Consider the following 27,178-nt stretch of genomic DNA (forward strand, 5'->3'; position numbering starts at 1 on the left):
TTCTCATATCCTTTTTCATTATGGGCTATTACAAGGTATTGAGTATAGCTCCCTGTGCTGTGCAGTAGGACTTTGCTATTTATTTTATATATAGTAGTTTGTACCTGCAAATTCCAAACTCCTAATTTATCCCTTCTTGTATCTTGACTCCGCCCTCTCTCCAGTCTCCGCTGGTCCTTGGTCCTCCCAGGACAGACTTCACATATGCCGAGCGCCACAGAGCCACCCTCCATCCCCACTGCTGGGCGCCTCCCTTCTCCCGAGGGTGAAGCCCGGCCTGTAGCCATTCATCTCGCCCCTTCTGTCTACCCACCCTAGCCTGGTACTCTCACGTATTCCAGGCTGCTCTTCCAATGGTTGAAGTACCTCATGAATTTTGGGTATCTTCCCATGGCCCTAGAGATCAGGGGATGCCCAGGCTCCTGGAGAGCTCCATGTCCCCGTGGATCTTGTTAAAGGCATTGCTGTCACTGCTGTGGACTGTGTGCTCACGGGGAGTGGGCAGCCAGCCTGCCCACACTTGAGTGCTTTGCATACGGATGCCACTATACGTGTCACTACCTGTTCAGGCTGAAAGAGGGCCACTGAATAGAATGTTATCACTCTAAGTATGTTTTGACTTCTGGGTACCCGCTTGCCAAAACCATTTTTCAGAAGAGGAATGAGAGCTTTTTTTTTTTCTGGTTAATTTCTCTATGTGATGAAAATGGCCTTGCCTTTCGGGATCCAAGTATACAATGACACTGATGCATTTTTAAGCTTCTTTCTCCACAGTTATGCTTTAGTCAAAATGTCTCACTTATGAGGCTGGGGACTCTGTGGCCACTCGGGGAGAAACATCACACTTGTGCTCCCCCAACCCCCAGATGCTTAATTAGGGAATTAAATTTTTCTAAAGACTTTATTTCACTGACTTTAATTGACTGAGATCTTTTTTCTAATTTTACTACATCAGTAATAAGTTCTTCAGTGTGATTTAGCACTTGGAATTATTTAAAGCAAGTGTTCATGTTAAGTGGAATGAACTTACCATTTTTTATGCTAATGGTTTGCAGTCTTGAAATGACTAAAGTGACAGGAAGGTTTTTCAGGAGATCAAATTTGGACATCATTTTTGCTTTCATTTTGAAAGATTCTAGCACAGTTTCCCAGCATCTGTTGACATGTGCATGAGACCCAGATAGTGGGAACTATATATAATTCTTTAATGACCCATTTAAACGCTGTTCAATTTAGAAGGTGCCACTGGGACTATGTTATGGCTGTTTACTTCCTGCCTGCCCCTTTCTCCAGCCCCCACTGTTGAGACGCCCCCCCACCCCCCAGATCTTTGCCCTGTTGGCTGGGCCAGCACAACCTCTAGTACAGGGAAGGGACTCTGTTAAGGATTCTGAGGGAACAAGACAGTGGTGTCCGTTTTACACCCAAGAAGAAAACCATGATCAAATTTTAAAATTTTGCTATCATATAAACTTTTTTTTTACTTGAGGGTAAATGGTTGGATTTTCTGAACTCAGGGAATTCAAGTTTATATTGTGGGTGAGTAACAACAGCTAAATCGCCTGTTCCCTGGTATTTTTATTTCCAGATCACTTGGGGTTTCTCACGGACATACTGTCTGAGGTGCAAGACACGTTTCATCCCACAGGACCCTGGTGGACTTTTCCTGGATGCTCTTGTGATCACAGACTGACCGGGCAGTACTTACAAATCCTACTAACCCCTCTCCAGCCCCTGACGGACACTCCCCCACACCAGTGGGCCCAGGCGTGTTACCATGTGTGCCGCTATGCAGCCAAGCGCACAAATTTTGGAGTCAGTTTGTTTCTAAAAACAAGACTTCATAGTTACTAACTGTGGGACGCTGGGCAGATTACCAACTTCTCTGAACTGCAGATTCTTTATCTGAAAAAACGAGGCTAATAAAATTACCTACCTCATTCAATTTTGTGAGCACTAAATGTAATATGGCATTTCAGGGGCTATACAGGTGGGTTAGATCAGGAGGCAGAAACCACACCAGTTTTCGCTCAGAGTGGAGTTAATATGAACATTGAGAATGTGGAGCAAAGTTGTTGGCTAGCTGACCGAAGCGGCAAAACGAGAACTCTAAGATACTGTAGAGGGAGTGGGTACAGGGAGCAGCTCCTACCTGTGGGGCTGGGGGAGCAAAGGGAGGGGTCAGGATTATTAAAATTTAGAAGCTTAGAGGAAGGGCCTCATGGAGCTGAAGTTTGGATCCTTGAGGTGGGGGGGTGCGGCTTGGCTTGTGTCTCTGGAGGGAGTGTGGTGAGGCTGGTTCTGCAAACACAGGGAAAATCACAAAGTAGCCAGGTGGAACCGCACTGCCGAGGTACAGAAGGGCTGCCACCAACAGGAACAGGAATCAAACAGGAAGGAAGCAAAGGAAACATGAAGGAGGAAAAGGAAATAAAAAGGAGGAAGAGGAAGCAGAAAGGAGGAAGAAGGAAACAGGAAGGGGGAAGAGGAAACAGGAAGGATCACCTGCTGAGGAAACAAGAAGGAGGAAGAAGGAAACAGAAAGGAGGAAACAGGAATGAGGAAACAGGAAGGAACACATCTCTCCTTCCTCCGCCAACTTCGCGCAGCTCCTCCTCTGCTGCCTCTTGGCTGATTCCGGGAGCGAGTGGCTGGCCAACCTGAAATGTGCTTCGCAGCCCCCAGATAGAGGATGGCAGAGCAGAGGCACAGGAGAGCCTACTATTTCCATCCCTTCTGTGATTTGTTTCTGTGAAATGAACGAATCGTATTGTCCTGCTTTTTTTGCCTGCCTGGCAGTTTTCGATGCCAGGCCCTATGAATGTCGCGTTGCCAGGTGGGAGATTTTACTGCTTCCTTCGGAGTGCTGGGTTACTTTCCTGGCTCAATTACTTAACCTGTGGATCAGTGTGTTTTTGAGGCTTGCTGTCAGGCTCTGTTACGTGAGCCAAGAGGCGTCTCTGGGGCTAGTTTAACCCTAGTACCAAGGCCCAGCCCGCAGAGGCCGCAGCCCGATGCCTGCGTTGCCCGAGGCCGCTCCTCTTTGGCTGGTGTGAGCAGGCATGGCTTCCAGTTCTGGGGGACCTTCCAGGATCTGTTCAGGGGCTCTTTCCCCAGCGCTGGGAAGTTTCTTCCACTTTGACTTCAGGGAGTGTTTTTTGCACAGATCAGTGTTCAGACAGATTCAGGGGACCCTCTGCCCATCTCTGCAGCTCCGTCCCTGCAGCAGCCTCCTTCCTGCTCTCCAATCTTGCAAACCTCGGGCTCCCTGCTGCCCCTGGTTTCACACTTAGCCTTCAATTCCCGATTAATCAGCCCAGCCTGCTTTATTTCTCTCCAAAGCCTTGATTTCCCCAGCAGCAGCCATCTCATTCCATCATCCTTAAAGTTACCTTTCCTACTTATTTGCCTGAAGTCTGAGATGTGGCTCCCACCCTGTGCACTCACTTCCACAGGGACACCACCCCGCCTTACTGTGATGAGTGTTTCAAGCGCCACCAGGCTGCACCCCTGAAGTCTTCGTGCCCCACCTGCTGCCGCGAGGGTTCTGGTGGCCAGCTGGTCAGCAGGTGATCCAGCTCCCAACTCCAGGGCAGGGTCTGCTTTCTCCCGCCACCTGGTCAGACTGCATCAGGTCGCACCTGTAAGCAGACTCGGGGGTGGAGTTTAGCAGGCAGGGTGATGCGCGGGGGTGCCCTGTCATCACACCCAGGGGGATGAAGGCCAGGATGGGGCAGAGGGGGAATGTGGACTGTGGTTCCAGCAGATCCCACAGGAAACTTTGGAGCTGGGATGGAGGACCCTGCAGAGTTCTTCCGAATTGGGACAAGGGGGCCAAGACTTTGTTGGATGTGTCTGAATGGCATGGTGACTCTGGGCGAGGCAGCTCCCTTGGGCTGAGAGCAGGCTCCCCGAGGACTGAGTGGAGCACTGAGCCCATCACCATCGCCAACGGGCAGCAGCTGGGGAGTGAGCGCTTCCGTCCTGGGAGGGCGGGGGTCTGGGGCGTCCAAAAGGGTGTCCTCTCCAGAAAGAACCTCAGCCACAGACTGGATGTCGCAGTCTGCTTGGGTTTCCGCAGCAGAGGGCCACAGATAGGGGCAGCTTAACCAGCAGACGCCTATTCTTTCACGATTCTGGAGGCTGGATGGCCAAGACCAAAGTGCCGGCAGGGCTGGCGTCTCCTGGGGCTTCTCTCCTTGGGGTAAGGATGCCGTCTCCTCCCTGTGTCTTCACGTGGTCTTCTTATCAGGACACCAGACGTATTGGATTAGAACCCATCCATACGACTTCATTTCACCTAATTCCCTCATTAAATAGTCCCACGGGTCTTAGGATTTCCATGTGTTCATGGGAGGGGGTGGGGGGCCATTACAGTTCAGCCTGTAGCACCGGACAAGTGGGCTGGCTCTGCAGAATCACCGATTTGTTGCTGGAGAGTGAACTGGAAGACTTCACCTGTGTCGGAAGCAAAGACAGAATAATTAAGGACCCAACAAAGCACAGTTCTGACCGCTGACCCGGCTGCGAGATGGGAGAGCCCTACCAGCAGGCCATCAGATTGGCCTTGAGCAAGGGACCCGGGCTGACGCATTGGAGAAGGGGCTCTTTGAACACAAACACCCACTGACCTTGTCATCAAAGAGAGCGCCGTGGAGGGTGGGCACGCTGGCTCTGCAGGCCGTCCAGGCAGTCCCCATCCCAGGGGCAGATTTGGACATTTAATTGGGCTGAAAGGGACGGTCGGCTCTAAGGTGACCTTTTCATCCATAAATTGGGAGGGATTTAAACCTTAAGAATGGTAGAGGCTTTAGGTAAGATTGCAACCCTTGGAATTAGCCAATGAGATGAGCAGAGGTCTGTGGAACTGGGGCAGATGGATGTGACTGTACGTGTCCACCTCCTGCATAATCCCTCTTTGTCTCCTACTGGTGATGCCCTTTGCAAAGACAGAGTGACCTCATCAAGGGTCAAGGTGGGGTGGAGGGTTGGATATGTAAATGCAAGTTATTTTAGGTGAGAAAGAGACACGGGGGCAACAGGGGGCAGAGAAGAGAGAACTCAAAGATAAACTTTCAATACCTCCCGGAAATGACAATATGTATGCACCTAGTGGGGAGGGTGCAGCTCAGGGGTAGAGCGTGTGCCTAGCACGCACGAGGTCCCGGGTTCAGTCCCCAGTACCTCCATTAAAATAAGTAAACCTAGTTACCCCTCCCCAAGTGAACTAGTTAATTAAACAACAAAACAAAATATTAAAAAAAGTATACATCTATTATCCATGTTGGCCAGTGAAGGGCAGCCTCTAGGGCAGAGAAGGGAGGGGACAGCACGCGTGTCAGGCTGGGGCGAGGAAGCGGGACTGAAATGCAAGGTATTTGCTAAACCCTTGGAAGGCCGCCACTGAGCGTGTCTATTAATCGATTTTTTTCTTCAAAAAGGCAGTAAAACCCCGTCGTGCAGGTTGAAAGCAGGTCAGCCTTGACAGCAATTTTTTCAAAAAAGGGTTTAAAAAGTTGGCTTGAACTCTGACGGCAGAGAGATGTTGGAAATGCCCTCTTTTCTCATTTTCAGAAGAGAAGATTCTCAGATGTTAGCTTTGGAAAGTGACTCTGATTTTGTGGGGAAAAAAGAGCCTTCTTTACAGAGCGGCGTCCACACTCAGCGAGCGCAGAACACGGGCTTGCGCGGTCAGGGCGACAGCCGACAGGGGCGGGCCGGCTTCATGCTCCTGCAAGAGGCTTAAGAAGCCGAGGGGGTGGGAGGCCAGACGTGGTAAACGGCGCTCACAGGAAGGGAGCATTACAGTACAGAAATGCTTCCAGGAGAGGTCTGTAGAATTCGGTTGCGTTTCCGCACTTGTAGGTAGAACCCGGGTAGCCTCCTGGCTCTGGGCCACGTGACGTTCAGAAGCTGGCACAGGGCTCTAGCCTGTAGGCGGGATTAACATTCAGGGCAGCAGGAAGCAAGGTGGGGGACGGCAGGCAGGGTGGGGAGGGCTGAGTCTCTGGGGTGGGGACTGTGTAGTCACCAAGGGACTATATTTGGCTTGCGGTTGATGAGCAGTGAAGGCAGAAGGGAGGGATGACACCAGCCAGTGATGCTGGACCACGAATCCTCCATAATGGCTCTCCACACCCCTCCCGTTGTGAAGCCTTCCACATTCAGGGATTCGGATCGCGCTGTATGAAAGTCTGCTGGAAAGTGTTAGGTCATCAATATACACTGTCCCTATAAATAAGCCCAGAGGAAGATTTTGAAAGATTGCCTGGTCCAACCCAGCACCTTCCGGCAGACTCACACTTCCAAGAAGATGAAAATAATCTATCCACATTACATATTTTTTCATAAATTACAGAACCACATGTCTGTATTTTAATTCAGCAAGGCTGAAGTATTCCCCTAGATCTAATATATGAAGCTGTAGATCTAATTCTCCTGAAGTTCTTTCAAAATTTATTTCCCAGCTCAATATATTTAGTGTATATATTTTCGCTTAGGTTGGCAGGTGTGAGGTTTTAGTATCTCTATATTACCAGTGGGGGAAATGAGACACTGAGGGATGGACAGGCTTGGCCAAGGTCACAGAGAAAACTATCGCTCACTTCAAGGACCAAAGTCCTAAGCTTCTGGTTCATGATTCCATCTGCCATGTGATGTGGTGTTTGGCTGACCTGAGGAACATCGCATGGTAGTCATGTGCAGAAGCTGTTTAAATAGGATTGGTGCCTGTAAGAGCCAACAGGGGCCATGCAGATGCCAAAAGGAGGTTGGGTGTGGGAAGGGCAGATGGGCAGGAGGGAGCCTGGAAGTTTGGAAGGAGTGAATGTGTGATGTGTGTGTGTGTCCTATGACTGCCTCAAGCAGTGTTTCTCAGATCCGACTGCTCATCAGAACCTCACGGCCAGGTTTGAAGACCGTCTGTTTATTATTACCCTGGTCCCTGGGGATTCCAAGACAAGGGTGGTGGAATCTTTGCAGTCCTTGGTCTGATGCAGTCATTGGTGTCACTGCCCCAAGAGAATGGATGGAGCTAGGAGGTGTGGTCCAGGTGCCCACCCTGGGACATGACAGAAGGAGCAGTCAGTGCCTGGGGAGCTGGCCAGCGAGCACATGTGGAGATGTGCTGGGTGCACACTCATATGCATTGGGTGTAACCTGTGGGCGCTGATTTTCCCTTGAGCAGCTAGGTTCTCTCTCTCTGTGGCCGCACCCAGCATTTGCCTTGTGTTTTTTAGAACAGACACAAGCCCATGGGTCGATTTGCAAGAGGGCTCCCTGACCAGTGACCAGACCCAGCAGCCACACGCATCTCAGTTCCCATCACATCGGCCGTGATGTCTGCCTTGTACAAGTCCAGGGCCCACTTGGATGCTCCTCAGGGTCTCACGAGTCCGGGTGTGGGCCCAAGGATCTTCACAGCCAGGCTGGACAGGCAGATTCCAGGGTCAAAGCTGTGGTCACAGCGTGACTCTCCAAGTCCATGACGCCATCTGCTCACGTCCTCCTGCCAGGGGATGAGTACCCGGGGTACAAGCAGGCTAGCGGATTTGGGGTTGGAGGAGAGGAGTGGAAAATATTCAGCTCTGAAGGCAGGGGCTTGTGCTACAAAGGCAGGGGAAACGGCAGCCCCGGAGAAAAGCAAGAGGCGGGTGAGATGCCTCCGTGTGTCCAGAACAGCTCTTCCTTCGAGAAACAAGCCTCCAGCCCACTGCCACTGAACATGCATTTTCCCACACGTCTAAGTCCTGTAACCTCTTGAAATCATGAACAATGGCAATCCTAGTATGATCTGTGTACCTTGGACTGTGACTCTTTTTTTTAAATTGAAGTATAGTCAGTTACAATGTGTCAATTTCTGGTGTACATAATGTCCCAGCCATGCATATACATGCATATATTCATTTTCATATTCTTTTCTCATTAAAGGTTATTATAAGGTATTGAATATAGTTCCCTGTACTATACAGAAGAAATCTGTTTTTTTAATCTATTTTATATGTAATAATATGTATATTATTTGACTCTCTTGTAATCTGTCGTTTCCTCTCCCTGGCTGGGCTTGGAGCTGGGACCGAGCCCGCCTTCCTCCTTTGCTCCACTAGGTGGCCCTTGCTGCACTCAGATATCTGCCAGGCGTTCAGACAGGTGAATGCATCTCATTGGCTCACGGGAGGCATGATGCCATCGGGCAGCCCTTTTTAAGAGAAAAGCCAGGACCGTGGAACAGCGACCCCCGAGCAGTGCTGTCCGTGCGAGCAGTGGGGATCCCGGAGCTGCTGTTACAGCATCATGAGTGAGGTGAGCGGGGCTTCTACTTTCGCAGGGAAACTTGGGGGTGAGAAGGGGCTTTGCGGAGCAGCAAGGCTCAGAAAAATGAAGGGATTCCGAGTGGTGAGAGCACGTCGACCCTGTGACTGTTGGCCTGGAGGACGGACACTCCTCCTGTCTCGGTTTGCATGGCAAGGGCAGAAATTGGTTAAGTTGGCAACTTTTAAACATTCACCTCAGAAAGAGAGAGGGATTAACTGTCTGCTTCCGATTTAAAGGTGACTTTGGAAAGTGCTTTGAGATTTAGACCTCAGAAGAGAAAGCTGGGTTTTTTGGGGGGTTTTTTTCAGTCTCTTGTGAAGATTTGCGCTACACACTGTGATTTCACGTGCCTTCCTTGGTGGGAACCTTTCAGAGCGCTAGCAGGCAGGCCATCTGGCAGACGTCAGTCTTGGAAGAGAAGTGAGGGAAGGATTGCAGTGCATGGCCGTGCGGACGCACTGCCTGCACAGACTACACCTGCAGTTAATCAGAACACCAGTGGGAGAAATGCAGACGGTGTGAACCGTGAAATATCTGTGTGTGTGAGTGTGGGGCCCAAGACCCGAGAGACCCTGGCAGGAGACGAGCTCCAGTTTTCAATGAAAAGTCACTTCTCCCAATATGTTTATCCAGAAGATCGTTTGTTGGGGCAAACTGATAGTTCATTGTATTTTTAAATGATCACATTCTCTGTCTTCCTTTTAAAAATGGCAGATTTGGGGTTGGACAGCACCACCCTCTAATTTTACTTGGTAACCGAGACAAATTCATTTTCATTTCCTTTTGGTTGGCACTTAAATAATTACTTTTAAAAATCTTTTGTCTGTCTTTTTTTTTTCTTTTTTTGACAGACTGGTGATTCTTTTTTTGGACTCTAGAGTAAAATTAACAACTTCAGAAATAAAATGCCTCTTCCCGGCTTTTATCTCTCTGATGGGTGGCTTTTGGTATAAACATGACAGGAATCCTGAGCTGGCAAAACATTATAAAATTTATAAATGGGGTTTGGGATGGGGCCAAGGGCTTGGGCGAGGATGTGGGCAAGTGTGTGAGGAGGAGGGTGGGGAGGCTGAAACCATCCAGCAGCAACAGCAGTTGTCACCACAGCAGCTCCCATTTGCCCAGCGTCCCCAGTGCCCAGCAGGGTGTCTAGTTACCTTATTTGAACTTCCCTGACAACCTGTGAGGTAGATGCCATTGTTTTGCCCAGTTGACAGATGAGGCAAGGAGACGTTCAAGGTCAGCTGGCTCAAAGCCACCGGCTAGTGAAGGGCAGGGCTGGGACTTGGGTGGGTCTTGATGGCCAAACTGCACGTGGAGTTCTCTGAACAGGGTGAACCATGGATGCCAGTGAAGGAGAAAGAGGCGGAGGGCGGGAGTGGGGATCCTCCCACTGGCTGTCACCCCGTCTTCAGCAGAGGCTCCTGAGCTTTCCAGAATGCCTCATCTTGGTGGTGTCCACTGCACAGTGGGTCCCCAGGGAGACAGCACGGGTCCCAGAGCTCACCCATGATAAGGATCACAACCTCCTTCCTGCTGAATGTGCAATTAGGGCAGCTTTGCAGCCTCAGCCCCGCCCCCGCCTCCCCATTCCATCAGTAGGCAGGCAATTGCAAGAACTCTGCAGTAGTTCCCTTAATGTTGATAAAATCCCACAATGTGAGCAGCTCACACCTTTGCCTCCCTTTGCTGCCCATCAGATGCCTTCCAGTTCCCTCCGCCTTTCTCCCTCTGGTCCTGGTCCCGCCTGCTCCCATCCCCCCACCCCCACCTCCCGTGCAGCCCCCATCCTATGGCCACCCGCTGAGTGACCAGCTCTTTGGCTGATCTCCAGGTTTCCAGAAGCGTGGTCCTCGGAGAGTGGGAATTTGTCCTTTGGCTAAAACTTAAATCTGCTTAAAACATTTAATAAAGTTGAACAGAAGCTCCTTTCTGGGAGGAGAACTGGATCCCTTCTCCACCCCCTCCCCAGTGTCTCCCCAAGCTTTTCTTTAGCTGGGTGAGTTACACGTGGCTTCTAGTTTTAATAACTCTCAGCGGCGATGGATTTCAGATATTGTTGGCTTACCCGTGTAACTAATTACCCCAGAGGGCTGAATAAATGGATTTTGTCAGACTTTCCTCTGACTTCAGGATTTACTTGATTCTGATGGGAAAACAGATCCTGATCCAGCTGTTAGGGCTTAGCTCCAGCTGCAGAAATTCCCAAGTTCATAGCTGCTTCTTGAGTCAGTGCAGGAGCTGGGCTGGGAAGAGAGGTCGCCAGAGAGCCAAGTGCTGCCCAGGGTGGCGCTGTTCTTGCGGGTCCTGCGGCCCTTGGTGGGGGCACTTAGCCTGGAGCTGGCTCTAAACTGGGTGACTTTACAAGGGCAAATATCTTCTCTTTCCCCTTTGACGTTGCTTTTTGGGGGGAACGGCACGTGATTGAAAAGAGCAGCTCAAGTGTAGCGAGGAAAGTGAGGTCCAAATTTAGGGCAACGTGAGAGAATGGAGGTGGTTTGTGGGGGTGTCTGATTTGCATTTCAGTATTAAAGTGTGTCACATGTGCTGGAACAGTCTACGAGATGAGCTGGAAGACAATTTAGCAGGGATCAAAATGCAGGCTTAGGTGCATTCGCTGGATTAGAAATCCTAACCACCAAGGTGGAAGTGTACAAAAGGCATTCTTGTCTCTCCCTGCCGGACTCCCTGCACAGAAGACAAAAAGGAGCCTCCCTCTGTTTCAAACAGACCCAACACCATTTGACAACAAGTCCCACCAACAATGACAGTCAACCCCGTTTTCTCATTCAGGCATCTGTGTTCAGGTTGCTTTTCAAAAGAACTTATTCAGAGGAGCCAGGAGCAACATTTGAATGCATAGAGGCACACATTTGGAGAGTTGATTTAAAACATGACACGCACCATCACCCTGTGTGTGTGTGTGGGGGCCTCCCCGCTGTGTAATGCGTCAGCTGACAGCCATTAATTAGACTTGAGGCCCTTTGGGGGCACGCTCCCCAAATGCTTGTGTATTGCTGTCACAGCCTCTCTTCTTGCCTCGGCTTGGATGGGATATTGCAACTCCGTGCCGGGGTTCTCGGCCTTTCTCCCATCCAGACATTGGCCACAACACAAGGACCACACCTGTCAGAGGTGTGGCTTGAATACACCGGGGGCATTTAAGGGCAAATCTTTAGACCCTCAGGGCTATCCTTCGCACAGAATCAGAAGCTACTTGCCTTACCATGAAATCTCTAAATGCAAGTGGAAAGCAGTGAACAGCATTGTTGCAGACAGAGGTGGCCAGGGGAGGCTAATGCCACTTATGTCTTGGGATGAGGGCATGGAAAATAAATGATGTTTTCCCAAAAGGAGCCATTGATTTAGAAACCACATACGACGCTGGTTTAGGGCTTCACTTGTTAGCTATCAGGGTACCTCTTTGGTGAGACAAATAATAAGATGAAAAAGACCTAAAATAAGAATTACGTTCGTTCCTATGATGTAATAGTGAGCCAAAATGCTAATGAGGGGATAAAGGTCCTCAAGGGACCGTTAAGCGCAGATTCTGAGGGTTACCGTGTAAGACGTAGATTTTTGCACCTGGCCCCAAAGGCTTAACAAGATGAGGTCCAATGAAAATTCAATTTCTTATGTAATTTTGACCTCCTTTGGGGTTGTACCTGCAGCCAGAAAGATGCAGGAAGATCCATACAGTTTTGCTGGATCACGTAACAGTAGATGCTCTCTCTACTCCGACTGGGGACGTTAGGTCTTGAAAGACACCGATTACAACTTAGGGTCGAGGTTCAACATTTCCCAAGTGGGAGGAGGCCACAGTTCAGCCAGAAACTGTGTTTGCCAGGCTGATGACTGTAGTGGGTCGCTGTAGGGTTTATTTCCCCAATCCTGCATGTCGCTAACGCATGCTGTGGGACTGAGAAGCCTCACTGCTCTTCTCTTTTGAATTCTAAGAATACCAGAATGCAAGATGTTTTTTTTTTCAGAAAGAAAAATTGAATAAATGACTCACAATTGATTTAACTGAAGATTTGGTGGAATAGTGTGACCAAGATGAGGCAAAGAGTGTGGCTTTTTGTCACAGAAAGTGCCTTGAATTTACGATGAACACGTTTTCTCTGCAGTATTTTTTCAAATTCTAGTTTCTGCGCTCGGTGCTTTGTTGGGGGTGTTATACGTGAAAGGCATTCACGGTTTGTCTGGGGTCCTTCTGTTCTTAGTCCACTGGGCACACTGTACTGTTTGAACACCTGAGTAATATGAGCCCAAGCCTGGGGGTTTCCATTAATTTAGAATGACTTTCTAGAAAGGGCTTCATAATGAGGGAGAAGGACTTTCAGGGATGAATATCTGCAGGTTTATATCGTATTTGATTAATACTTTCATAAAACAGCAATAAGGTGATGCTGTCAAAGTGTTACCTTAATCTGTCTGGGCTGCTGTAACCAAGAACCACAGACTGAGTGGCTTATAAACAATAGAAATTTATTGCTCACAATTCTGGAGGCTGGGAGTCGAAGATCAGGTACAGCACGGTCTCGGGTGAGGGCTCCCTGCTGAGGGGCAGAGGTCCTGCGTCCTCACGTGGTGGGAGGGGTGAGGGAGCTCTCTGGGGTCTCTTTTATAAAGACACTAATCCCGTTCGTGGGGGCTCGAATCACCTCTCAGAGGCCCCGCCTCTTAATGCCGTCACCTCTGAGTGTTGGGGTTTCAGCGTGCGAATTTGGGGGGACACAAACATCCAGATCATAGCAAGTATTACTGGCGACACTTTATTTATTAGAACCACTTTACCTAGACTGTGAACATCCTGGCGTCATCCACAGACCTGGCTCCTGGCTCCTGGCTTGGCTCTTGGCAAATTTCAGTTACTAGATGAATTAAGAGATTTCAGGGTGTAGACTTACCCGTTCATGTGACCAACGGACCAGCACCCTCTTTTCTAAATGTTGAGATTTGTGGTCCCGGTAGGTTTGGAGAGGAAAATTTCTCTCTTTCGTTCTTCACTCCAGGTTTGGAACCTGTGCTTGCCATTTAAATCCTTTTACATTGGAAATGGGCGCATTGTTACACCTGCAAAATAAATGTTTTCATGGCAGGCAAAGAAAATGAGAATCTCAACAGAAAGAACGCGTGACATTTGGGAAAATGTCAAGGAAAATAGGGATCTGAGGGAGGGATGGAGAATTCTAATATCCTCCAGTTTGGGGTTGTTCTCCGCTGAGACTATTTCACTTCAGGTAAGTTCTGTGAAATTCAAACAAAGAGGGATGGTGGCCCCAGGGGCAGAGCCCATGAATACCTTGAAGAAAACAGCTGCTGTATTGAAATAAAAAACCAGTCTGACTGGGGTTAGAGGAGAATAAGAAAGAGTCCAAGCTGATCTTTAGTAAGGTAGCTCCTCGTGCCCAACAATAGTCAGTCAAACCGTAAATTCTGGAAGATTGTTGAAGGCACAGTATATCTAGCATCCAGAAAACAAGTTGCATATTTAAACATTATAGTTAAATTGCCAACATTAATATTAATTAGAACAAATATTTTAACTATGTTTGCATATTTAAATACTATAGTTAAATTGCCAATATTAATATTAATTAAAACAAATGTTTTAACTATAGTTGCACATTTAAGTATTTCAGATTCACTTATATTTGAAATAGGAATATACGGCAATTCATATGCAAAAAAAGATCAACCCATATTTGTCCTCCTGGGAAGCCGGACACTGAACTGTGCGTCAGCGCCACCGTGCAGTCTAATGGGGTCTCTCGCCACTTTCCTATTATCTCCAGGCACAAAGTATTTGTTATGCTTCCAATCTTTGCAATGAAATGAGGCATAAATAATGAATGGAGAAACGTTTCCCATTTGATTTGGTGCAGGCACCTTTTGGGTATGGATGTGAGAATGTTTTATAGCCCGTCGTTTTGTGTCATGCGTCAGAAACACCCATCAGTGGCCCAAACCCGTAAATCCAACATCCATTTCTGGGCTGTTTTACACGAACGACTCAGCATGAGTTACACATTCCAGGCATCAGTCTGCTTGAATATTGTTTGTGCCTCGCAAATAGCCCTAAATTTATGCTTCAGAATCTCACTGAATTACTTCTTGTGCCGTTTCTGAAAGGGAAATGCTTGGCCATATTTATAACATTGCCAGTGGAAAAATCAATCACCCACTAAATGCCATTATTTTATATTTCACTCTTAAACTGTCACCTGGTAAGGAAAAGGAAGACAAATTAGAATCATAAAGCAGGAAGGTAATCACCCACAAATTGAAAACTCCCCTGCGGGTTGTCTAAGGGGAAGATGCCGAAAGGCGTGAGCCGGCGGAACTCCTCAAACGGGGTCGTTGTCCTCTCACGACGGCGCTGTTACGGAGAGTGGGGGTCCTTCTCTCTGCGGGGGTCTCTGCTTCCAGTTTGAGGACACTGGTGGACTTCGCCAAATTTAAGATTCTTACGTATATCATTGCCTTATTAAGTAGTGTCCACTTTCTCATGAGGGGCTGTTAGAAAAATATTAATTTATTTTCTTGAGCCTGATAAACGGCTAAGGTACCTAGGCTTTCCTTTTCCGCGTTTCCCCATGCTTTTTTTTTTTTAACTGAAATATAGTCAGTTTATAATGTTGTGTCAATTTCTGGTGTACAGCATAATGTTTCAGTCATCCATACACCTACATATATTCGTTTTCATATTCTTTTTCATTATATGTTACTACAAATATTCAGTACAGTTCTCTGTGCTATGCAGAAGAAACGTGTTGTGTATCTATTTTTCCCCATGCTTGTTTGATGTGCAAAAGAGTCCCTGAGGCCATGAATTACTCAGATTGTGAGTCTCACTCATTAGTCAAATTGTGAGTCAGCTGGAGATCACTCATCGTGCTGGCCGCCTCACCTGGGAGGGTCAGAGGTCATCCGTAGGCATGAGTGTTGACATAAACCTGCCCACATCCAAGGTGGCCGAGCACGTTGAGCCCTGCTTTAAACATCCTCTCTCTTCATGTGTCTCAAAGCGCTAAAGATGGAGATACAACAAGAAAACTTCAAACCGTGACGCTGTAGGAACTCCTCCTGCAAACAATTCAAGGTGCTTTGAAAGGACTGTGTTCTCTCCCTTGTGGATACAAAAGGAGAGAAAGCGTCTATCCAAAGGGAGAGTCTTTGACTTTTTACCATGAGCTGTCATTGTTCTAATAATAACTATCCACAAGTATTTAAAAACTAACATTCAAAGCTTATCAACTTTTTGGGAACCATTGCCTCCGTCTTTCTGCAGATCCACGACAGGACAATGGCATAGTATCCACAGTGACCATCAGTATCAATCCTCAAAAAGTGTGGTCCTCAAAGATTTTGACAGTGCACCCTCTCAGGAGGAAAATTGGAGCATGCATGCACAATGCAGTTTTAGTTACTTACTTTAAAATTGTGTACGTCCATGCTAATGTGCTCATGTATTAGGTGCAGTTCTAAAGTATACAAAAATAAACATTGAAAAGAATGAGAGAATGATGATATAAACTATAGATACCTTGCTGATTGTGATGGCTTTACTAACCCAAGTCAAAATTTCAGGACACCACATATACTCATGAGAGGTGATTGTTGATGGAAGAGCATGGAACTCTAGGATTCAAATAGTCTTGGTGACTTCATTTCTTTTTAAGCTGAATTTGTTGATCGTGGTTTTAAAGCTCATATTGGTGCTTGTGTAGACATTCTAATAGTAGAAGGGTTATGTAGAGATTCCATCATTTCCTTGTTTCTTCAGCTGGCGGTATTCGTATTACTTTCAACCTGTGAAATTTTATGCAGGAATGTTTTAACTCCTGTAAAAAAATCATAAAATGTATCACCCTTATTCATTTTTAAGTGTATCATTCAGTAGTGTGGTTCACTTACTTTGCTGGAAACAGATCTTCAGAACTTTTTCAATTGGCAAAACCGAAATTCTACCCAATGTACAACTCCCTTTTCCCTCCGTCTATCCCCGCTAACCACCTGTCTGCTTTCTGTTTCTTTGAATTTGACTACTCTAGGTATCTCATATAAGTGGAACTATACTATATTTGTCTTTTTTGTGTGTGACTGGCTTGTTTTATTTAGCCCCATGTCCTCAAGCTTCATCCATGTTGTAGCAGGTGACCATGCAGGAATATTTTAAAGCCACTTACCTACTGCAGGGAGATTAGGTTGGTTACAGGTAGATTGTATAAGCTATAAATCCTCTTACCCGAGTGCAAGGACCCGCAGTGCAGCACATTGTGATATGCCAAGAACAAGTTAAGTGTGAGGGTGCTCTGGACAATCCTCCATCCTGGGAGTTCCACTCTTTCCTACCTACCAAATGATGGTGTCAGTATCAATCCAGATACTGGCTGTTGATGAAATCTTATTTCTTTCTTATTGATCCTAAACTGATATAAATAGACATTCTAAAATTCTCTTTATCATGCATTGTTGTGAGAGTTGAGCACCTTACAACACCAGAAGTGCCATTCATACTGCAGTCGGTGTCAGTGGCGCCCCCTAGAGTTGTGCTGTGCACAGCCTGTGCAGCTGAACATGGTGGTCCTGCCCCTGCCTAGGGTGCAGCCGGCCTCCTTAAAGACTACTGACCTAGAGAGAGACTGTCATTTCTATAGTCCTGCTTAGAATTCAGGGAATTCAAGGAGGCTCTGTTGTCATTTCATTCAAAATAGTCATTTTAAAATAGGGAACTGAGTGCCGGAAGGCTAACTTTGTTCAAAATCACAGAGTTTCTTGAGGTAAAGCCAGGCCAGGTTTCGCTTACACATTTCCTGTCCCATTAAATTTCTCATTTTCTGTCATATCCTGGATATAGCCCAATTTCTTTTATACCTGCCCCAATTCCATTCAGGACTTGGACATGAAATATATTAAAAATAATATTGTCCTGGATTTTTTTTTTAAGTCTTGAGTTAAAAAAAAAGAACAACTACAGAAATCTTGACAATGTTGGCGTTGCTACTCCTGTGCAGTATCTCATAAAGATCTCTGTTGACAAAGTTTTCTTCTGCCTCTCCTGAGAGACTTCCCTTGACTTTGAATTTACACCAGTCACCTTCATTCCTTACCTTGCCCTCCTGTGTTCTGTTTGAATAAGAGAAACCATCCTGAATTCCCAAAGTAAAACTCATAGAAAACATCTGCCCAGGAAAGGGTGGCCTTTTCTACGGTCAAAATCATGACCGACCTCGGAGACACTGTGGATTCACTTCCACACCACCACAATAAGGCAAGTCACGTGATTCTTTGTTTTTGGTTTCCCAGTGTACATAAAATTTATGTTTACACTGTACTGTAGTCTCTTAAGTGTGCAATAGTGTTATGTCTAAAAGAAAGTACATACCTTAATGAAAAATATTTTATTGCTAAACAATGCTGACCATCATCTGAGCCTTCAGAAAGTCATAATCCTTTTGCTGTAGACACATCAAAGATCACTGATCACAAATAGAATGATAACATAACAGAAAGAATGATAATGAGAAAGTTTGAAATATCCTGGGAATTACCAGAATGTGACACAGAAACACCAAGTGAGCAGATGCTGTTGGAAAAATGGCGCCACTAGACTTGCTTTATGCAAGGTTGCTGCAAATCTTCAGTTTGAAAAAAATGCAGTATTCTCGAAGTACAATAAAAAGAGGTATGTCTAATCAGTAATCACTGACCTTGTCCGTCACGTTTCTTCCTGCCTTCTAGATTATGAAACTTGAGAAGACAGAGACTGTCTTCTACACCCTTTCATCTCCCCAGCATGTACCATTCAATCCACAGGGATGGAGAATCTGTTATATGTTGGATATTGTGCTGGGTGAATGGCCCTACCTCTCAAAGAGCTTATGGGCTAGCAGGGGAGGCAGAGTCACCTAAAATTAACTGGATGATGGGGTCCATACACAGTATAGGTCTACTCCCTGTATAAATCAAGTGCCAGGGAAGTATTGGTTAATGTCATTGTGATCAGGAAAGCCTTCCCAAAGGGTCAATGCTTACAAAAGTAGGGGCTCAGTTATATACTGGTTGGAGAATAACCTTCATAACTAATGGTTAATCTTAAGTCATGTATGTTAGAACCACCTGTGAATTTAGCAATCTTGAAGTCCAATGAATAAATACATGTCTATCAGGAAACTATTCAGCCATCCCTCGGTATCTTAGGGGGACTGGTTCCAGGACCACCCTGTCCACGGATGGATACCAATCCAAAGATGTTCAAGTCCCTTGTATAAAATGGCCAAGTACTTGCATAGAACCTACACACATCCTCCCACGTGCTGTAAATCACCCCTAGGTTACTTATAATACCTAATGTAATATACATGCTGTGTAAATAGTTGTAGCTGAGATGCAACTCTTATGTAAAGAGTTGCTGGCATGCAGCAAATTCAAGTTTTGCTTTTTGGAACTTTCTAGAATTTTTTAAAATATGTTTAATCTGTGAGTGGTTGAATCCCAGATCCAGAACCATCAGATATGGGGGGCTGACTAGTTGGTATCTGCCTAGAGATATAAATTCCTTTAAACATGTCGGACATTTCCCCATCCTTACCAATGAATAATTGGGTTCTACTGACTTATCATATCTTCCTTCAAAAGTGTTGAGTGAAAAAAAATCTATTCAGGACTTTGGCAGTGGATTACGTAAGGACGATCAATAAGACTTTTGGAATTGTGCCTATTGTGTTATTTTAAAAGTTCCATGCTCTAACTGTGAGAGACACCGACGTGAATTTAGATGTGCCTGTAGTCTAGCTTCTGCGAGGGTATTAGCGTTTGTCCACGGCGGAGTATCACTGCACACCTTGTATCTCAGAGCCCCTGGCGGCTTCTTAACTATTATTATTATTTCCTCATCTCTCATGTTGGTTCCAGGCATGGGCTCATCCCTGTGTTTATAGCTCAGTTCTCACATATGCGTAAATCCTGTCAAAGTATCGAGACAATGCAGCACCCCACCACAGATATCGTTCCTGGCGATGCTCTGTGCCTCGGCAGTGTGGGCTATTTTCCCTCTTCTTGAAGATAGCGCCTTAAAACAGACGTGGCAGTTAGTCAGTTTGTGCCTCCACCGAGTACCTCCTGCAAGTTCACCGTTATTTCTTCATCTAGGTGTAATCTTTCCCGTCTTCCGAGCAGATACGTTTCACTTTGGGGGCACTGTTCCGTGAACTTCCATGCCATCGTTTTTTCGCCGAGTTCTTGTTGAGTCTGATTTGGCTGAAGTACACGTGGGCGCTCCCCCACCGCCGAAGTTTGGATGGGGATGTGGAATTCTCACGTGACAGACATCTGAAGGCAGCGTAACATAGCGGTCGGGCGACAGGCAGTGCCCCCAGGGACCCTCCTCCGGCTCCCATGTCCCTTCAGAACTGCAGCAAGGAGGCGGGGCAGGGGCGGGAGTCAGAGCCGACTCGGGGATCCTTTGCCCCTGCCCACCTCTGCCATCAGCCTCTCTTGAGGTGACGGCAGCTTGGGGGCAGCTCGGGGTGGGGAACTCTCAGTGAGCCTGCAGTTGGGGGCAGGGATAGGACCGGCGAGAAATAGAAATGAGGTGCTCCATGCTGAACATTATTAAGAGTCTCATGAGCATAAGACCATGTGCGGACCCCTCTAAGAGAGGGACCCTGTGTGCCTGCGTGGGTCACCCACCCACAAGGCCGGCCCTGGGAGGGCGGGGGCAGGCAAGTGCTTGCTTTTTAGTGAAAAAAAAAAAAGAAACAAAGGAAAACAGAGAGAGACAGAGCTGATGAAACAGCATTCCAGTATCCCTTTGCAATGCCTGAAGTCTTTTATGTTTTTTTTTCCCCTCTCTAAGCGGAAGTTTCTGGAATGGCTCAGGCCTGATAGTGGAAGCAGGTGGCTTGAGGGTCTTACCCACAAATCAGACGACGTTTTCAGGCCAGCCTGGAGGATGGCCACCCAGTGACACCCTTGAACAAGGAATGAAAGATGCTGGCTGACCCCACGTGGCTGTCGAGAGGATGGACTAATAAAACTAGTTCAAAAAGATGAGGAAAGCATGTATTTTGTGAAGACCACATAAATGCTAAACTCTAACCTCACTGAAAAGTTCCCCCAACTAGGATTCCAAATGTCTTTACTGAGTAAATGCTTTAAGTGGCCCGTTTTGTCCTGAGACTTTTCCTGTCCTTAAGCCTTCTGTCCTCACCCGTCTCTCCTTGCTTGTGTGATGTCAAGGGCACAGAGGACAAATGTGTCAGGCTTGTTCAATTATGAAACATTTTTTGTGCTTGGGAAGCAAAAAGTTCTTACCGTAGGAAAAGCCAGGGTCAGCATGTGTAGGAAGGAAAAGCTGGGTGGTGTGAGTGTCTGTCACTTGAAACAGCCCTGTTCCTGCGAGGCAACCTGTAACTAAATTACAGTTGGGTTTGTTCTCCAGCAAATGAAGTTGTTCTGGATTTCGGAAGGATTTGCAAATAAAATTTGGAGCAAGTATCTGTCATGAAGGGGATAAAGGTGCTAGACTGAGCTGGTCAGAGGGGCTGGGTGGCTCCGGGTAGCGGTGGGAGGTGTGTCTTTTGTTTTAAATGGAGAGAATGCTAGAATTTTCACCTCCCCTGGGTGAGGGCAGCTGACCCAATGGCCCGGATAGCTTCTCTCCCGGCTTCTAGTCTCTGTCATTTCTCTTCTTGAGCTGTGACAGCTGATTTAGGACAAAGCCCTGCCCTCTCTCCCAAAAGCATACAGCCTCAGACTTCTCCTGTGTTCTAAGGCTATTTTTGTTTTAGTTGAGTGGGGGCAAAAACCGTGGCTGCTTCTCTATTACCAAAAAAGAAAGCTTCTGGCTCCTGGCGCCTGGAGCCACCCCCCCCCCCGCCCCCCGGAGAAGCATGTGGCACAGCGTCGGCAGCCAAGTCAACATCTGTGCTTTGTCTTGAGAAGTCATCGCGCGGGGACTGAGCTTCGCCCTTCGTAGGGGGAGTGTGTGTGCACACAAGCGTCCATGGGGCTAGTTCGATGTGTGAAATAAATCCAGGGAGAGAGCTGTCTGCGTGGTCGTGGAGCCCTGTTCTAGCACCTTGCAGACCCCTGGGGCTTCCCAGGACGGCTGAGGTGGGTTAAATCGACTGTTGCCGGGGTGCACGGAGGTGGCTGTGTACTGACCCACGCACGCAGCCTTTGATTCAACCTCAGACGTGGGGAGGGTCTGCTGATTGGGTTAGGGCACCAACATTGTGGAAGGTGGTCCTTCCAGCATCCTTCCACTTTCCTCCTTTGACCTTCAGCCTACCCTCCTCCCCCATCTTCTCTGTTTAGAAAAAAATAAAAGTAGTAACTTATACCAAGCAGAAACACATCCTCGCTAGAAGCAAAGGCCCAGAAAACTTCATTGAAATCAATAGCTTACCAGCAAACAGGTAGAGGCTGCTTAATTTATGAGAAAAATGTTCATGCTAATATTTTGTCTTTGGAGTCTCATAATAGCCATGCGAAATGCATGCTTTATTTAACTGTACTTATTTTTTTACTGAAATTTAGTCAATGTGCAATATTAGTTTTTCTTCTAATTGAAGAGCTGTCAATTTATAATGTTAGTTTCAAGTGCACAGTAAAGCGATTCAGTTACACATATTTTTTCAGTTTCTTTTCCATTACAGCTCATTACAAGAAACTGAATACAGTTCCCTGTGCTGTACAGTGGGTCCTTGTTTATTTTATATCTAGTAGGCTGTGCCTGTTAATCCCAAACTCCTAATTCTCCTTGAAAGGAAATTGAGCATGTGAAGTAGCCACGTGAAGTCACTCGTTCAGGATCCTTCGGTCACTTCTGAGAGCCGGGCTTCATCCTTCTTCACACAGCTGAGCCTCCTGTGCTTCTGTTCTCTTAACTCACGACAAGTCGAATACGATGGGAAAGAAAGAGGGGCTGGTCTTTTCAAGCCTTTTACCATTACTTTGCAGCCTGACTTCTTTTAGGGACCACATCCAGGCAATGTGACTCTTTTTGTCTCAATTCTCACAACCTGATGAGGTAGGTGCATTGTCACTCCCATTTTATAGAAGCAGAAACTGAGGCTCAGAGAAGTTAAGTCACATCACACAGGGTCACACAGCTGTTAAGTGACAGGGCTGGAGAGCCTGGACAGTCTGATACTAGGAAAGTCTTTTCATTCTTTTCTTTAAATTCAGGTTATTAAAGTATAATTTATATATAGTAAAAATTACCCTTTTTAGTTGTACAGTTGATGCATTTTGACACATTTACAGTCTTATAATTTAGATGTAGACTATCTTATCATCACCAAAATTTATTTTGTGTCCTTTTGGAGTCAGTCCTCTGGCCCCACCCTTGCCCCCAGAACCCACATTGTTGCTTCATCAGACGTTAAAGAAACGTAAACCCAATTGGTGATGCAATGCATTTACACTGCCTGGAGAATGGCATGATCGCCCTGGGTTGCAAATAAGTTCAATCATATAGCGCAGCCATTTCCAACTTCCAGCTGAGAGCTGAAGTGGTGGAGCTGTAAGAAAGTGGCCCAGGAAGAGGCGACGACAGTCCCGGAGCTCGTCCAGCACTCACGGAGCAAGCAGTCAGGCTGTGAAGCAGGGGAGCCTCAGCCCGGTCTCTGCCTGGGTTTCCGTCCTGCTCCCTAAACTGACACTCAGCATCACCACCTGCTCCCTTTTTTCTGAGGGCTGTTGAGGCAGGATCTGCTCCCGGTCTCTGCCCTTGGCATATAGCTGACCATCTTCTCCCCGTGTCCCTTTGCTTTGTCCTCCCTCTGCATGTGTCTGTATCCAAATTTCCCCTTTTTATAAGGACACCAGCCTGTTGGATTAGGGGCCTGTCCTAATGACCTCACTTGAACTTGATTACCTCTGTAAGGACCCGATCTCCTAACAAGGCCACCTTCTGAGATACTGGGGGTCAGGACTCCAATCCCGAGGACACACAATTCAACAACTAACACTGCAGACGTGGTGGTGTCTTCCACCCCACTTCAAGGGCCACTCAGAACCTTCCACGCCATTCTTTCTCAAAGATAAGTGACAGCCACATAGATGTCATTGCGACTCTTTGTTGAGCTAAGTTGAATAAACAAAGCAAAGTGATTTTATTGGCATGTTTGAGATACATGGATTTGAAATGTAGAGTTGTTTACTGGAAATGACCTTCATAGGACATGCACTCATCCCATGATGAAGTCGTAGGACACCATGTCATCATGTCGATACAATGGATAAAATGAAAGGATCCCACACAGAAGCCGTTAAACAGCAGCTACACTTTAAATGCAACGCTCACTGGTTGTGAAACTGTATGGGTGTCATCCACCATTTTTATAAAACAAAAGCTGTATCTACCTATGTCCATGTTGAAAAAAATGGGAAGCAAATACTCCAGAATATTTCACGGAATATTAACATGGATGGACTCTGAATTTCTGAATTATAAGTAGTTTTTAAATTCCTCTTTGTTCATTTACTTTCCAAAATTTTCATAGTGACCATATCTCACTTTTATAGTATATAGTGTATTCAGATAGAAAATTGACACAGAGATTTTTAAGGGTAGAAAACACGAATTTAAAAATAAATGGCTATGGGATAAAGTATCAAGCAAACTGCAGCAAGACAAGCCACACATCCCTAAAAATGAAGGCTCTCTCATAAAAGGCCTGCCTACCGACCGCAATGCTAATTACTTCTATTACCATAAAGGTCAGGATAAAAATGCTCGGAGCTGAGTATAGCATTTGAGGCAGAATTACTCGGGTCTTTCAGCGGTGAGGGCGAGAGGAGGGAGAATTAGGAAGAACTATAAAGGCTGATGCACTTGCCACTGTAAGCCCATCGTTTGGTTTTGAATCAACTTTTTTTCTCTCTTTTGAACCCTTCCAGCTGAAATTCTCATCTGACGTTGTTTTTCACACCTTTAGGGATTAAATTAGGGGATTTTTTAATGCTCCATATTCAAAATGTTACTAGGAGAATTATAGATGATTTTAAAATATCAGTGACAAGAAATTAAATGTATTCTGTCTTGATCACAAGATGTTGGCAGAAGAGTTTCTTCCGCTCTTCAGACAAATTCAGGGCCTTTGATTTGCAAAAGGCCTTTAATGCTGTGCCTTTGATGTCTCTGAGAAGCCACTCCTTTCATGACTGTGGTGGCCCCAAGCAGTCACAGCCGCCTGGTGGCCGCCTGGGCTGTTTTTCCTATTTCCCTGTGTGATCGCCCTGGCTTCCCTCCTCTGTTCATTGAAAGCCTGATATTTCATCTGAGAGACTCACGATCTTTTGTCAATAAAACATTAAATATAATACCCTAGAAACAAGCTTTTTTGTTTTTTTATAAACACGGTGATCAAAAGAAAGCACAGAAAAAAATGCTCAGAATGGTGGACTGAGACCTTTGGGGCTGGTTCCCATCCTGATGTCTCTCCTGGGCAGGGTATTGATGCTGCAAAGAATATGAAACTTCCTGGTCCCTGAGTGCAGTCTATGAAAAAGACAAGCGGATTGGTGTTTTCCCCTTATTTATGACCCACCTGAGGAACTGCTTGTCACGATGCTATCATTTCAGGGGCGCCAGAGTCCCTGAACCCATTTGCAATCTGAATATCAGGATGCGACAGCATGGAAGGAAGACAGTGTCCCAGAGAAAAATGACTTAGGAGCAAATGCATCCAGCGGGGGAGCCGGGGCTCAGCAGCGCTTGCTAACAAGCGTCTCCAAGCCGTCGTGGGAACAGGGTGGCACTTTTTTCTTTTTTTGGCCAAATCTCTGCAGCTAATTGGTAGATAGAGTCCAGGGGAGGCCAGATATTGGGAACAGGGGGAAAATGCTAAAAAAAAAAGAAAAATGCCTGGAAACAAGGACTGACTTTTTCTCTTGACACAGGGATGCTATCCACGATGTCACCAAATAATGCCTCTTCTGGAAAGCACTGTCACTGACCGGTGAGCGGGGAGGGCATGCCTACTGCGTGTCAGGTGCCTACATGTGACCAGTAGGAGCCAGAGGTTATGATCTGTCCTTCTCAGAGGGAGGGGGCGCAGACTCTGATAAGGGTTTCCCCAGCCTCGCACAGCTGGTGGTGACTCATACTCCTCCCTCAAGATGGGGAACCCCCTTCCCCCATCCACTCCAGTGTGAGCTGGGGGACCCTTGCCCATGCCCCTGACCCTGACCTTGGTCATCCTGGGTCAAGTCTCACCCACCATTTGAAATCGTCTCTGTCGGTCCCTCCAGGCTATGAGCCAACTGATGTCAGAGAATGTGCCCTTCTCCTGCGGACCCTCAGGGACCGGCCCAGTGCCTGGCTTATCGAAGGAAAAGTAAACCATTAGTCCAGGAGCGAGTCACCCCATGGGTTGAGTCTGGGTCTCTGTCTGACACTGAATCCATGACTTTCACTGCCAGTGATCTTGCACGTTGGTGAAGGTACCTAATTTTGATCATCTTCTTTTGAAAACAACCTTAGCCTGGGAGAGACCGAAGTCCTCTTACTGGGGAATTTTCCTCACGTGGCAGCAGTGCCGGGCTGACCCAGGACGGTGAGGAGCCCCTTCACTTCCTCCCCTGCTGGTTCAGTCGCAGGGCTGAGGAGAAATGTCTCCATGAGCCAAAGCCCTCTGAGGGCCCCTCTGTCCTTTGTCTCCTGTGGACCTGGCTCCATGGCAGTTGCTGTATTTTCTCCAGTGCTGCCAAAGCAAATGCATGCTTGGAGCTCTTTCCAAAATTTTGTGACACAGTGGGCGAGTTGCTTGGGGAGATGGAGGAAGGAGGGGTGAAGAGTTGGGGGGAACTCTGGGGACTCTGGGGATCCTGGGAATAGCCTGGGACCCTTACTGCTTCAGGAGGCTCTTGGTTCCCCAACTTTAAGGGGCCTTTGGAAGTGGTGACCCTCCAGTCAAGTCAAATCTCACCAAATACCAAGCCAAGTTCTTGGAGTGAAGGCAGGCCTGTCTAATTAAATGGTATAGGTGCCAATTCAGAAAATATTCTTGGACTGTCATTTGTGCCCCAAATTTCACCTACTGGAATTCATTTCACATTTTATTCTCTTCAACTTTCTGCAATGAAAAATAAATGTCTTTTAATGGGAACTTGTGTCTTATCCTAAAGATGAAACAACATGTACTGGCTGAATGCTTTTCCAAGCAGACATAATCTGTCCAGGGTTCTGAGTCTGCATTAACGAGGAAGCAGGTGTTTGTGATTCCGTTTCCCACATGACATGTGGTTGGCGTACTCGGTTTTATGGGTATCATCGGCAAAGTATGAAAGATGGGACTCTCCACCGAAGTATTCTAGAAATCACATAATAAAAACTGGCAGAATGACAGCACGGAGTCGTAACCTACAGCCATGGCCCTTGAGACAGCTGTAAATGAGGGATTTCAAAGACTGTATTAAAATAATTTTCTAAATCCTTGAAATCACTTGACTTCTTGAATCTTTTACTTGCTTTAGGGAAACATGTGACCAGTGCCTGGTGGAGCCATGCAGGAACCTCAGGCAAAAGAAATATTAGTAATAGGATCGACCCTGTCTTTATGTAAATTTTGGTATTTCCTTTATCATGACTTTCTGCAGTACTTTTATTTCTATTTAAATTTAAAAAATTTTATTTTTATTTTTTTGATGGGGAGGTAATTAGGTTTATTTGTTTATTTATTTCTTAATGGAGGTACCGGGGGTTGAACCCAGGACCTCATGCATGTTAAGCAGGCACTCAACCACTGAGCTCTACCCTCCCCCTGCAGTACTTTTGATTTTCTAGAATATTGCATTAAAATAGTATTTATTTATTTTTTGCAGCTTTCATTGAAAAGTAAAACGGTAA

The 27,178-nt window shown here is 46.6% G+C and overlaps 1 protein-coding gene across 1 annotated transcript in view; it reads left to right on the forward strand.

Moving 5' to 3' along the window:
- Window positions 1–8,201: 8,201 nt before the first annotated feature.
- Window positions 8,202–27,178, forward strand: part of PCP4 (Purkinje cell protein 4) — a 54,619-nt gene continuing 35,642 nt past the window's right edge. Inside the window, exon 1 of the mRNA XM_031684633.2 lies at window positions 8,202–8,301. Within this exon, the coding sequence (XP_031540493.1) occupies window positions 8,293–8,301 (9 nt within the window). The 5' untranslated portion in view covers window positions 8,202–8,292. The remainder of the gene's footprint in view (window positions 8,302–27,178) is intronic.

The sequence above is a fragment of the Vicugna pacos genome, chromosome 1 (genome assembly GCF_048564905.1).
Source record: "Vicugna pacos chromosome 1, VicPac4, whole genome shotgun sequence".
NCBI classification, from domain to species: domain Eukaryota; kingdom Metazoa; phylum Chordata; class Mammalia; order Artiodactyla; family Camelidae; genus Vicugna; species Vicugna pacos.